We start from the raw sequence: 13410 nt of genomic DNA, 5'->3' as shown, positions 1-13410 counted from the left end.
AAGACTTGATTAGAAACTGTTCACTAGATGTAAGACGTTCTCTTGGTTATAATTCATTAATCTAATTTGTCTGTTCACAGGAGTTCCCTGGCAGTCCAGTGGTTAGGATGCAGCGCTCTCACTGCAAAGGGCCTGGATTCAATCCCTGGCCGGGGAACTAAGAGCCCAAAAAGTCGTGCGGTGCGCACCTCAGCCCCCACAAAACAGACAAAACAAAAAAAAAAACTCACAAAAACTAATTTGTCTGTTCAGTAAAAATGCCATTCTTCCATCACATAAATTTTCTTGAGTATCTTTTATGTTCACAATGCCCTTGTGACCTAAGTGCATGATATAGATTATCCCCACTCTCTTCTTTCAGGGAATTCTTTCCACTATATAATTCTACTACATTGCTAGTCTTACCCCAACGACAGCAATTAAAACTGTCTCTTAACATAACATATAGTAACTCTTTATCTCCTACTGACTCAGAATGAATTAAGTCTCTGAATCATCAATACCACTTTCTGGAGCACTCTGGGTTTTCTTTAGCAGTCTTACTACCTCAATAGGAAAGATACATCACATTCCCATAAAAGGGCAAGAGAATGCTGATGGAAAAACTTTAGTTTCTAGTGGGCTGAGAACAGTACCAAGTGATAAAAATAATAACTAGACTAGAGTTTTAAGTTTCTTTCTATTAGGAATATTATACTATAATAAACCTGTAATAAAACCAACTTTCTAGAAAAACTTCAGTGTTTTACCATATGACAGCAATCCCACTCCTGGGTTAATTATCCTAGAGAAATAAAAATTTATGTTCACATAGAAACCTGTACAGGAATGTTTATAGCAGTTCTATTCATAATTGCCAAACATGGAAACAACTCAAATGTTCTTTAGTGGGGGAGTGGATACAAACTGTGGTCCAGTCATACAATGGGATACTACTCAGCAATAAAAAAGAACAAACTAAGAATACTATATGCAACAACCTGGATCAATCTCACAGGCATTAGAGAAGATATACTGTATGATCTCGTTTACTCGACAGACTTGAAAGAAACAAAATTATGAGGATGAAGAATAGACAGGTGGTTACAGGAGGTTATGATGGGGGAGGGAGCAACCATAAAGGGACCATAAGGGAATTTTCTGAGGTAATGGGACTGTTCTGTATCTTGATTACGGTACTGGTAACATCAATCTATAAATGTGTTAAAATTCATAGAACTGTACATCAAAAGAAAAAATGATGTATAATTTAAAAAATAACATAAACTTGCTTAATTTTGATATCCAAAATGAGAGTAAGTTCAAAAGGTGCTCAGATACAAGATATTATGCAAATTTGGTAGCCTTCCCATATATTCACAAACCCCATTCACAACAGCAACAAAAATTATAAAACACTTTGTAATGAACATAACAAGAACTATGCAAAACCCAGATGAAGAAAATTATGAACCTTAAAAACAAAATCGAGACACACTTCATATGCCTGGATAGAAACACTGGGTATCATTAAAACAGCAAATTGCCTTCCAAATCAGTTTATAAATTCAATTAATGTCATCAAAATTAATCCAATCAAAATTCCAGTAAGGCTGTTTTTAGAACATGGCAACTTATTTCTAAAGTTCATCTGCCTGGGTGCTCCCTGGCGGCCCAGTGGTTACCACTCAGCACTGTCACTGCCCTGGCCTGGGTTCAATCCCTGGTCGGCGAAGTAAGATCCCGCAAGCTCCATGGAGCCACCAAAATAATGGAATGGAATGAAATGAAATGAAATTCAGCTGACAGAGTGAATTGCAAAAAAGAGCAATGAAATTTAAAAAAAATAAGAATAATCAGCAGGGGACTTAACCTACTCCAGAAAAATCAAAATGTACAATCAAAAGGTGCAGTAATAAAAACACCATGATATGGGTACAAAACTAAATAAATTAAATCAAAGAAACAAAAGGGAATTTAATAAACAGGGGGGAAAGAACAGATGATCTGGGACAAGCAGTAATGCACATAGGGGAAAAAAAATTAGAGCCCTACACCTCATACTAATCCCCCAAAATACATACCAAATGAATTAAACATTCAGATGCCAGCCACAGGAGTATTTGAAGAAAAAACAGAATCAATTTAAAAAATCTTGGAAGTAAACCTTTCTCACCAAGACATGAAACCCAGACAGATCAGACTGATGTCTGAAACACATAAAAGGTTTAAATCACTGAGATTTAAAAGAGAAAAGAAAAATGGATAAAGGATATACAACAGGAAACTTATTTTAAAAAGAAAATAAAAATGACACAAATATATGAAAATATCATCAATCTAAGTAGTTATCAGGAAAAAGCAATCTTTTTTTAAAAATACCGTTTATTGCTCATCCGATAGACAAAAATTATCTACAATGTTAGCAAGGGTGTAGAAAAATGGGCACTCTCATGCATTCCGGTAGGGCTAATAAAACAGTACAATGTTCTCTCAAAACCAATTTAGCAGTACCTATTACAGTATCAAATATTCATCCCCTCTGACCCAGGACCTCCACACTTCTAGGAATTTATCCTTCAGAAACACTCTTAACAAGAGCACAGAAAGTTATGTTAAAGAACGTTCACTGCAGATGTTTGTAATAGCAAAAAAATCAGAAACCACCCAATGCCCACCAACAGGGGTGAACTACGGTGCCAGCACACACTGGAAGATGACGTTCCATTAAACATAATGTCAGATCTGTGAGCACTAAGATCCAGACGTGATCAAGTATGTTGATAAGAAAAATTAACATTAAGTCCCATGAGTCCCTTTTTGTTAAAATAAAAAGTTACTGTGTATATAAAAAACTGTGGTAATCTACACCAAACTGCTGAAAATGATCCTCTCTGAGGAGAGAAAGTTCAAGGAATTTTATTTTCTACATAATGAATTTCTATAATGTTTACATTTTATATGATTCTGGATAAGACCTACAATAGGGGGAAAAAAAGAATAAAATTGTTTTTTTCAAATTAAAAAAAAAAAGTGTTTTAATTTACCCACTATCTAGTCAGATTCAAGCCATTTCTGGAGAGAGAACCTACTAGATATAAACATGGTAAGCCACACTCCAGCACACATGTTATGTAAAAGGGGAGAGGGTCTGTCTGTCCCACTCCTCTTTTAACCCACCATCCTATGTAAGGAAACTGGCCGAGTAACCACTCGAGATTGGTGAGGGAAATAAACTCAGAGGTTTTGTTCCTTTTTTCAAAAATTTTTGATCAAGGGCAGCAAAGAAACCTGCACCCACTCATGCTATTTACTGGTTCCAAAAGCAGTCCAGGCATCTCTACAACCAGAAGCCTTAACCAGGGAACTGTCACTAAAATTGAGATGAAATGTGAAGAGGCAAATTTTTAGTTACAGTCTTAAGACTCCAGTTAGCACAGACCAATGCTCCCCAACCTTCTTCAGGTGCCAGCACACACAGAAACTCGGAGTTATCTGTAGGGCAAATTGTAGCAAGCGCAGGGCGGGCCCTGCTCCAGCAGCCCTCAGCACGGCGGGCCGCAGGCACCAGTGCCGTGGCACAGCCGTAACGCCGCCCTGGCACACGTATCAGGAGGCTTTGGTACATGGGAGGCATTTCTTTATAAAGCTTCCTTCAAAAGTAACATTAAATTCATTCAATAAATATTTATTAAGTACCTACTATGTGCCAAACATGATTAAGTACTGACGTCTACCCTATAGACTAGAGGGGGAAGACAGGTAAACAAGCAATTCCAATATAATTGTAATTGTAACAGTGAAACGTAATTGTTTATGTAATTGTAATAGTAAAACATGCTATCTAAGGAAAGTATCAGGATTTTTAACATGAATCCCATGCCTGGGGAAAGGGAGTCTGTCAATGACTACTTTCCAGAAGAAGTGACTCCTATACAAAAGGGTGAAGTGTATTTTAGGCAAAGGAATTGCAGGTACAAAGATCCAAATGCAATAAACTATGTCAAAAAAAAAAAAAAAAGGCAGAACAGTTCTGTATTGCATAAGTAGAATGTGAGGAGGGAGTTAGTTTAGTAGCAATTTCGTTAAAAAAATTATTTATTAATTATTATTGTTATTATTATTATTTTTAAATTTATTTTATTTATTTTTGGCTGTGTTGGGTCTTCGTTTCTGTGCGAGGGCTTTCTCTAGTTGCAGCAAGTGGGGGCCACTCTTCATCGCGGTGCGTGGGCCTCTCACTATCGCGGCCTTTCCTGTTGCAGAGCACAGGCTCCAGACGCGCAGGCTCAGTAGTTGTGGCTCACGGGCCCAGTTGCTCCACGGCATGTGGGATCTTCCCAGACCAGGGCTCGAACCCGTGTCCCCTGCATTGGCAGGCAGATTCGTTTCAACCACTGTGCCACCAGGGAAGCCCAATTATTATTATTATTATTATTTTTGGCTGCATTGGGTCTTAGTTGCTGCACTAAGACCTTTCTATAGTTGTGGCGAGCAGAGGCTACTCTTCGTTGTGGTGCGCGGGCTTCTCATTGTGGTGGCTTCTCTTGTTGCAGAGCATGGGCTCTAGGTGTGCGGGCTTCAATAGTTGTGGCACGTGGGCTCAGTAGTTGTGGCTCGCGGGCTCTAGAACGCAGGCTCAGTAGCTGTGGAGCGCGGGCTTAGTTGCTCCATGGCATGTGGGGTCTTCCAGGACCTGGATCAAACCCGTGTCCCCTGCATTGGCAGGCGGATGCTTAACCACTGCACCACCAGGGAAGTCCCTATTAATTATTTTATTATCTATTTATTTTGGCTGTGCCAGGTCTTAGCTGCGGCAGGCAGGATCTTCACTGCAGCATGCGGGATCCTTTAGTTGCATCATGCGGACTCTTAGTCGCGGCATGCATGCAGGATCTAGTTCCCCGACCGGGGACTGAAGCCAGGCCCCCTGCACTGGGAGAGCGGAGCCTTACCCACTGGACCACCAGGGAAGTCCCTAGTAGCAGTTGTTTTTTTTTAATTAACTTATTTTTATTATGATTTTTTTTTTTTTAATTTTTGGCTGCGTTGGGTCTTCATTGCTGTGCGCGGGCTTTATCTAGTTGCAGTGAGCGGGGGCTACTCTTCATTGTGGTGCACAGGCCTCTAATTGCGGTGGCTTCTCTTGCTGCTGAGCATGGGCTCTAGGCACACGGGCTTCAGCAGTTGTGGTCCGTGGGCTCCACAGCACAGGCTCAGTAGTTGTGGCCCAAGGGCTTAGTTGCTCCACGGCATGTGGTATCTTCCTGAACCAGGAATCGAACCCGTGTCCCCTGCATTGGCAGGCATATTCTCAACCACTGGACCACCAAGAAAGTCCCCCTAGTAGCAGTTTTAATGGAAGTGTTTTTAATAAATATGGCATGTGGTTGAGTAGAAAGCCAATGTCACAAAAACTAGGAAAGCAGGTGCCTTCCTGCACAATAACCTGTCAAACATAAGCTGTGAGAAAAATATTTGGGGAGATGAAGAAACTTCTTGAGGATAAATCTATAAAAACAGACAACACTATTGATTTTTTCAAGCACCATGAGCTTATAATGAAGTTAAAAATTTTTACTGTGGTGGTATACATTTACCACTGAAAAGAACACTACCTCTTTTTAAATGCAAAAGATTATTCAAACACTCAATATAATCTTTATAACATTTAAAGAAATGAGAAAGCAAAAGAACTCCCACATAATTAATACATAAGCTTCTTGTTCTTAAAAAAATGTTTAATTAGCCCAAATATATACATTCTTTTCCTCTTTCTCTCACATGGAACTAAACAGAGCAAGTGTACTAACAGAAATCAAGCATAATTTGTATTTACCTCTCTGCCTGTAAGGATGTGTCTTGCCAATTTCACTTTTGCAAAATTCCCCTTGCCGATTGTTTTCAACAGTCTGTAGTTTCCGATGTGAGGTTGTTCATCTGCACAGGAAGCTACAGAGTTTCTACACCGTGCTCCAGAGCGCCCAGTGCGAGAGGTAACTTCTTGCCGCCCGTCTCCATGTGACGTGTGCTACAATAAAACATACAACAAACATTAGGAAATGAGAGACCCACAGTACTTGACAAGTTTTAAGAGCCTCTAGTTGAAGAAACAAAACATCACTGCTGGGGCTTCCCTGGTGGCGCAGTGGTTGAGAATCTGCCCGCCAATGCAGGGGACACGGGTTCGAGCCCTGGTCTGGGAAGATCCCACATGCCGTGGAGCAACTAGGCCCATGCGCCACAACTACTGAGACTGCGCGTCTGGAGCCTGTGCTCCGCAACAAGAGAGGCCGCAATAGTGAAGAGGCCCATGCACCGCGATGAAGAGTGGCCCCCGCTTGCCGCAACTAAAGAAAGCCCTCGCACAGAAACGAAGACCCAACACAGCCAAAAATAAATAAATTAATTAATTAATTAATTTAAAAAAAACACATCACTGCTTTAATTTTAATCCCAATACATGTGGCACTTCAAAGGGATTTGCCCACCTGATATAAATTTATGAGGAAAACAAGAAAATGCTGAGAAGAGAAATACCAAGTGTTGAAATTCAACTGGCTGTTCAGAAAGAAAGGAGATATTTTCTATATGTGGCTGTAACATAAAATAAGAGAAACAGGACTGCCTTACAGTCGTAAAGAGTTTAACTTTTCCATTGTAAAACAACTATACTCCAATAAAAATTTAAAAAAAAAAGGAACTTGACTTTTTCATATGCTATTAAATGTACCAGCACATATTATCCTTAACACACCCTGTGATGCAGGCAGAACAGCTAATATCACCATTCACCCGATGAACATACCTTGAGATTTATTCACTGCCACATCACTAGTGAGAAATTCAAAGAGAACCTAGATTCCCAACTTCTTTCTAAACTATGCTGCTAACGATAATTTAAAACAATGTGTTTAAAGAAACAGCCAGACTCTGTAGTCCCTGACAAATATTTGTTGAAGAGATGAATACAGTACTCAATATACTCCATAAAGGTAAAACAAATCATATATGCCTCTAACCATCTTAAATATAAAGGTACGAGAGATACAAATGCCTGATGTGTACAATTCTGTACGTACAAGCAGCCAGCTGCCTAGTGCTTCCTCTTTCCCCTAGTGCCCAAAGGATGCCATGCCCCACTGCCTACTTTTCATGGCTGCTAACTCCTTCCTGCTCAAGGAAGGCCTCTCACTCTCACGACACTCTACAAAGACACTTTCAACCTCTTTCACTCTTTTCTCTTTTCCAACTTTTTGTCCAGGAAAATGTCCCTTGTTTCTCATGCTGTCTCTCTCTCTACGTATAGACCACAACAAGCCTGATTCTAGGTGATAAACATAAGAAACTATACTTTGTAACACACTCATATCAAGGAAAAAGGAAAAACAAGTATTTTACAGTAAAAGCTTAAGAATTTGTGCCACCAACTGAAGTCCTCAAAAGATGTCCTTTTCAGAATGTCCACGTTAATTTCTATCTACTTTTTCATATTCCACTAAGTAAATCTCTGTCTCTCATGTACCAGGTTTTGGGATAGGTTCTCTTCTGTTTTATTCAATTATCACATAATACTGCATTGCAAACAACAATTTCTATGTTTTTTACTGTAAATGTATATTTTAGGTTAAATAGACTTCTACAAACTGGTTACAAATCTAAGCAACTTTGTTCCTATAACAAAAAGATTCTAATTTCCAAATTATAAAATAGCCTATTATAGGGTCTCCCCTGGTGATTCAGTGGTTAAGAATCCACCTGCCAATGCGGGGGACACGGGTTCGAGCCCTGGTCCGGGAAGATCCCACATGCCACGGAGCAACTAAGCCCATGTGCCACAACTACTGAGCCTGCATGCCACAACTACTGAAGGCCATGTGCCTAGAGCCTGTGCTCCGCAACAAGAGAAGCCACCGCAATGAGAAGCCCACACGCCACAACAAAGAACAGCCCCCACTCGCTGCAACTAGAGAAAGCCTGCGCACAGCAACAAACACCCAATGCAGTCAAAAATAAATAAAATAAATAAATTTTTAAAAGATTATTTAAAAAATAGCCTATTATAAACGAGGACTTGATTAAAGAAGAAACTAAAATAACTAAGTTATTACACTAAGGCTTTACACAAAATAGGTATATTGTAATGCAAATTTTTGTAGATCAGCTGGAGTACAGTTTTTAAAAAATTTTGATAATCATTATGTTTATTTCCAAACTAGATGTAAGTTTCATAAAAACAGGGACAGTAATTTATTGTTCCTTAGATCTTAGCAGTTGGCATAGAACAGGTACTTAATAAATATTGGAATGACTAAATAAATGATATCAAAATACTGATCACTGTAACATTCACATGGTTAAATTATGGGAAATTTTTATCTCCCAAATTTCTTTCTTCTATTCATTCATTCAAATATTTATCAAATGATAATGTATAACACATTTTTAAAAATAAATTTATTTTATTTTAGGGGCTTCCCTGGTGGCGCAGTGGTTGAGAATCTGCCTGCCAATGCAGGGGACACGGGTTCGAGCCTTGGTCTGGGAAGATCCCACATGCCGCGGAGCAACTGGGCCCGTGAGCCACAATTACTGAGCCTGCGCGTCTGGAGCCTGTGCTCCGCAACGAGAGAGGCCGCGATAATGAGAGGTCCGCGCACCGCGATGAGGAGTGGCCCCCGCTTGCCGCAGCTGGGGAAAGCCCTCGCACAGAAACGAAGACCCAACACAGCCATAAATAAACAAAAATAAATAAATTTAAAAAAAATTTATTTTATTTTATTTTATTATTGGCTGCATTGGGTCTTTGTTGCCGCACGCGGGCTTTTCTCTGGTTGCAGCAAGTGGCGGCTACTCTTCATTGTGCTGTGCAGGCTTCTCATTGCGGTGGCTTCTCTTGTTGCGGAGCACAGGCTTTAGGCACGTGGGCTTCAGTAGTTGTGGCACACGGGCTCAGTAGTTGTGGTGCACAGGCTTAGTCGCTCTGCAGCGTGTGGCATCTTCCCGGACCAGGGCTCAAACCCGTGTCCCCTGCACTGGCAGGCAGATTCTTAACCACTGCGCCACCAGGGAAGCCCTGTATAATAGATGTTATATAAATATGAGCCGGGCACTGTTTTGAGTGTTAGAAACAGCAGTGCATAAAACAAAGTCCCTGTTCCCACGAGGTATATGTCAAGTGGTTTTATTATTTACGCAATGAAAATATAGTTTTTAAAATTATACTGCTATCCAAAATTTTGGTCAAAAAAGCTTTTTAAATGCAAACATACACTTTCTAATTTATATGTTTTATAAATTCAGCCCTTCATGTATTAAGTTTTATAGAGTGAGATACAGTTAAACAGACAAAATATTAACTTTTATGCAAATCAACTGTCTTCTGCATGTAAAATAGAAATATCAGAAACTTAAAATTCATAGGCATCTAGTTTATACCTTTGCATACTCTCCGATCTACTTATAATAAAAACTAACTCCTTAGCACTACATCCACTGGCATGTAACCTGCAGGAGAACACAGAGATCTTTGTCTGTTTTGTTCCTTATCAGATATTCCCAGAAATTGGAACAGTGCCTGGCACATAGTAGCTGTGCAATACATTGTTGCTGAATGAATGTTAAATGAATTCAAGGCCCTCTGTGATATAATCCATTCCTCCTCTCCCGCTACATCATCCACTATTCTTTAGCATGATCCTCCCTCAGTTTGAGCGCCCTTTCTTCCCTTCAAACCTAAGAAAATCCTACTCATTCCCTTATGTTTGAGTCATTTGTCACCATCTTTATGAAGCCTTCCATGACTCTCCCTGCACCCCATCAGAATTTCTTTTCCTTTGGGCTCTGGATGTACTCTGCTTGTATCTATCTCTATTTGGCTACTTTGTTGTAGACAATTATCCACCACAATACACTGACTTCGCAGAGAAACTCACTCCCCTCACTTGAGGTTCCCAATAGCCAAGTGCCTAAGATTGGCCAATGAGATATGAGTGAAAGTGACATGTAATTTCCATGCTGAAGCATTTATTGCCAGTGCTTGACTCCAGCCCTGTGGTCTCTCCTGAACCCAGAGCACTGTCCAAAGATGGAGGGTCACAGGACCAAATGGCCTGGAAATGGAGATCACTCTTCATGGAGTCAATGAAGTTGACAGTTTTTTTAAACTGTGTTAAGACACTAAGATTTTGGTCACGTATGTTACCACAGCATAACCTAGCTTAACCTAATACACGCTTATGCAAATAATCATAATACAAACCCAAAAGAAACCCGTACTTCCTCGTAAGAGTGTAAACTCATATAACAGATTGAAATATCTGATGTTTGTTAAATTCCAACAGTTATTGAATTTAGTATATTTAGTTTGATACATAAAGTCCTGAAATTTTAAAATCTAATGTGTTTAACTAAAAAATTCTCTCAAACAGAAGCAAATTAAATTGCGTTTTCTTGGCCTTCATTTTATTTTTCCCATGCATCCATCAGTGGCCCTAAAGAAGAAAAAATTTCCTAGTATTCTAAAAAATAATTTTGAATTCTTGTACTATTAGCCGATTACTTCATGCATGAATTTTTTTTTTCCCTAAGGTGACAATAAACAACCTGAGGACCAAAAAAATAAAAAGTTACATAATAGTAGCCACTTTTTGTGGCAGCACTAAACACACAACAGGCACTCAGAGCTGTTTAATTTAATCTCAAAGATTAAAGGAGTCCAGGGACTTCCCTGGTGGCGCAGTGGTTAAAAATCCACCTGACAATGCAGGGGACACAGGTTTGAGCCCTGGTCCAGGAATATCCCACATGCCGCGGAGCAACTAAGCCCGTGTGCCACAACTACTGAAGCCGGCGCGCCTAGAGCCCATGCTCCGTAACAAGAGAAGCCACCGCAATGAGAAGGCTGTGCACTGCAACAAAGAGTAGCCCCTGCTTGCCGCAACTAGAGAAAGCCTGCGCACAACAACAAAGACCCAACGCAGCCAAAAAAAAAAAGAAAAAAAGATTAAATGAGTCTTGATCCTTCTCCTTCTCCTCAAGGAATTGAGCTGAACCACTTTATCCACCATGAAAACTAGAATATGGGCAGTGCTACTAAAAATTAGGCAGAATCAAGTCAAAGAGAGAACACTGTTAACAAATCCATAAAGTGTTCATTTTCAAACTAAAACTTCCGTTTAATGCAATACATTTAAGTTGCCAGGTAATATTAAGGAATGGAGCAAATACTGTAGGTATCTACTCAATATCCATTCCTCCCTTCTTCATTTCTAAGAGAAGCCAGATGTGTATTTGGGGAGGCAATATGGCCAGTGAAATTCCTGTCTTCCCAAACTTCCCTGTAGCTGGAGGTAGCATATGGCTTAGTTCTGGTCAGTTCTCATTAGGGAAAGTCTACTGGGGGGTCCTCGGAAAACTTTTTGTTTCTCATAAAGGGAGACAGGTACACTAGCACAGCCCCTTCCTCCCTTCTCCTCCATTGAATGCAACCGTAACAACTAGAGCTATGTAAGTTACCCTGCAGCCGTTAAGGTCTCAAATGTGAGAGAAAAGACAAAAATATTTTTAAAAACCACCAGCTCCAATATTACTGAACTGCTGAACCAAAGCTAGAAGCTGTCCAGACTTCTTTTGTGAGAAAAATAAACCTTTATTTGGTTAAGCCATCATATAAGGTTTAGTTACTTTCAACCAAAGCACTACTAAACTGTTACAGGGGCCATATCAATACTAATGTAAGAGGCAGTAAGAAAAGTGAATGGGGAATGCACTCCATTTTATGTTATATATATTAGTTCTTCTTTAAAAATGTGTCTATATATTTGTGTGTGTGTGTGTATATATATATAAATGTGTGTGTATATATATATATATATATATATATATATAAATAAAACAGAAACTAACACACCACTGTAAAGCAATTATACTCCAAAAAAGATGTTAAAAAAAAATGTGTCTATATAAGAGCAATAGAACTACAAAAAGGTATCACCTCACACCGGTCAGAACGGGTATCATCAAAAAATCTACAAACAATAAATGCTGGAGAGGGTGTGGAGAAAAGGGAACCCTCTTGCACTGTTGGTGGGAATGTAAATTGGTACAGCCACTATGGAGAACAGTATGGAGGTTCCCTAGAAAACTAAAAACAGAGCTACTATATGATCCAGCAATCCTAATCCTGTGCATATATCCAGAGAAAACCACAATTGGGAAAGATTCCTGTACCCCAATGTTCACTGCAGAGCTGTTTACAATAGCCAGGACGTGGAAGCAACCTAAATGTCCATTGACAGAGGAATGGATAAAGAAGATGTGGTATATATATATACCACATAGGACTTCCCTGGTGGCGCAGTGGTCAAGAATCCGCCTGCCAATGCAAGGGACACGGGTTCTACCCCTGGTCCAGGAAGATCCCACATGCCACGGAGCAGTGAAGTCCATGCGCCACAACTACTGACCCTGTGCTCTAGAGCTCACGAGCCACAACTACTGAGCCCACACACCGCAACTATTGAAGGCTACGCGCCTAGAACCTGTGCTCCGCAACAAGAGAAGCCACTGCAGTGAGAAGCCCGTGCACCGCAACAAAGAGTAGCCCTCACTCGCCGCAACTAGAGAAAGCCCGCGCACAGCAATGAAGACCCAATGCAGCCAAAAATAAATAAATAAGACAGATAAATTTTAAAAAAAAACCAAAAAACTCGGAGAGGAAAAAGTGTCGTTATCTGTAGATGATATGATCTAACTGCAAACCAAAAGAATTGGAAATACCACTAGAACTCAAGAGAGAGCTTGGCAAGGTGCAAGATCAACCTATAACCACAGTTCTCTACACCAGTAGTAACGTACCACAAAATTTAACTAAAAATAAGTATTTATAATAGCAATAAAAACTAGAAAGTAGGTAGAAAGTAACTTAATTAAGAATATATAAGAGCTCTCTGGAGAAAGCTTTAAATTGTTAATAAAAGACATAAAAGATACTCTGAATAAATGGGAATTCTACACTCTTAGACAATATTATACAATCTACCCAAATTAATCAATAAGTTCAATGCAATATCAATTAAAATTTCCAGCCAGTAATTTACGAGTAATCTTAAACTTACTCTAAAGTGTACATGGACGAATATTTCACGGCTGCCAGGTCAGCCTTGAAAAAGAAGTTTAAAAAAAAAAAAAGTTCAGAAATGAAAAGTGATCAAGGTTAAAACCAGTAACAAGACGTATCTCTTTCATTGCACCCTCTAAAAGCATGCACTGAGAGGGACACAACATCTTTTCTGTGGCATTCTTGCCAAAAATATATAACCTTAATCGAATTTTGAGAAAACATCAGACAAACTTAAATTGTGGGATCTTTGATTGGAACTTAGAACAGAAAAAGAACCCTGGAGAAAAACTGGTGACAATTCAAATTAG

The 13410-nt window shown here is 39.6% G+C and overlaps 1 protein-coding gene across 13 annotated transcripts in view; it reads right to left on the bottom strand.

The window, feature by feature from the left end:
• The window catches only part of MARK3 (microtubule affinity regulating kinase 3), a 109361-nt gene that overhangs the window by 83724 nt on the left and 12227 nt on the right, over window positions 1-13410 (bottom strand). For 12 of the 13 annotated variants that reach the window (XM_057542137.1, XM_057542139.1, XM_057542138.1 and 9 more), the window contains exon 2: window positions 5819-6010. In XM_057542137.1, the coding sequence (XP_057398120.1) occupies window positions 5819-6010 (192 nt within the window). Of the gene's footprint in view, window positions 1-5818; window positions 6011-13410 lie in introns of those variants that run through there. The other variant, XM_057542150.1, reaches the window with a different exon arrangement.

Source organism: Balaenoptera acutorostrata, chromosome 3 (assembly GCF_949987535.1).
Source record: "Balaenoptera acutorostrata chromosome 3, mBalAcu1.1, whole genome shotgun sequence".
NCBI classification, from domain to species: Eukaryota; Metazoa; Chordata; class Mammalia; order Artiodactyla; family Balaenopteridae; genus Balaenoptera; species Balaenoptera acutorostrata.
Note: the sequence above shows the minus strand (reverse complement) of the source record. Positions and strands in the feature narration are given on the sequence as shown.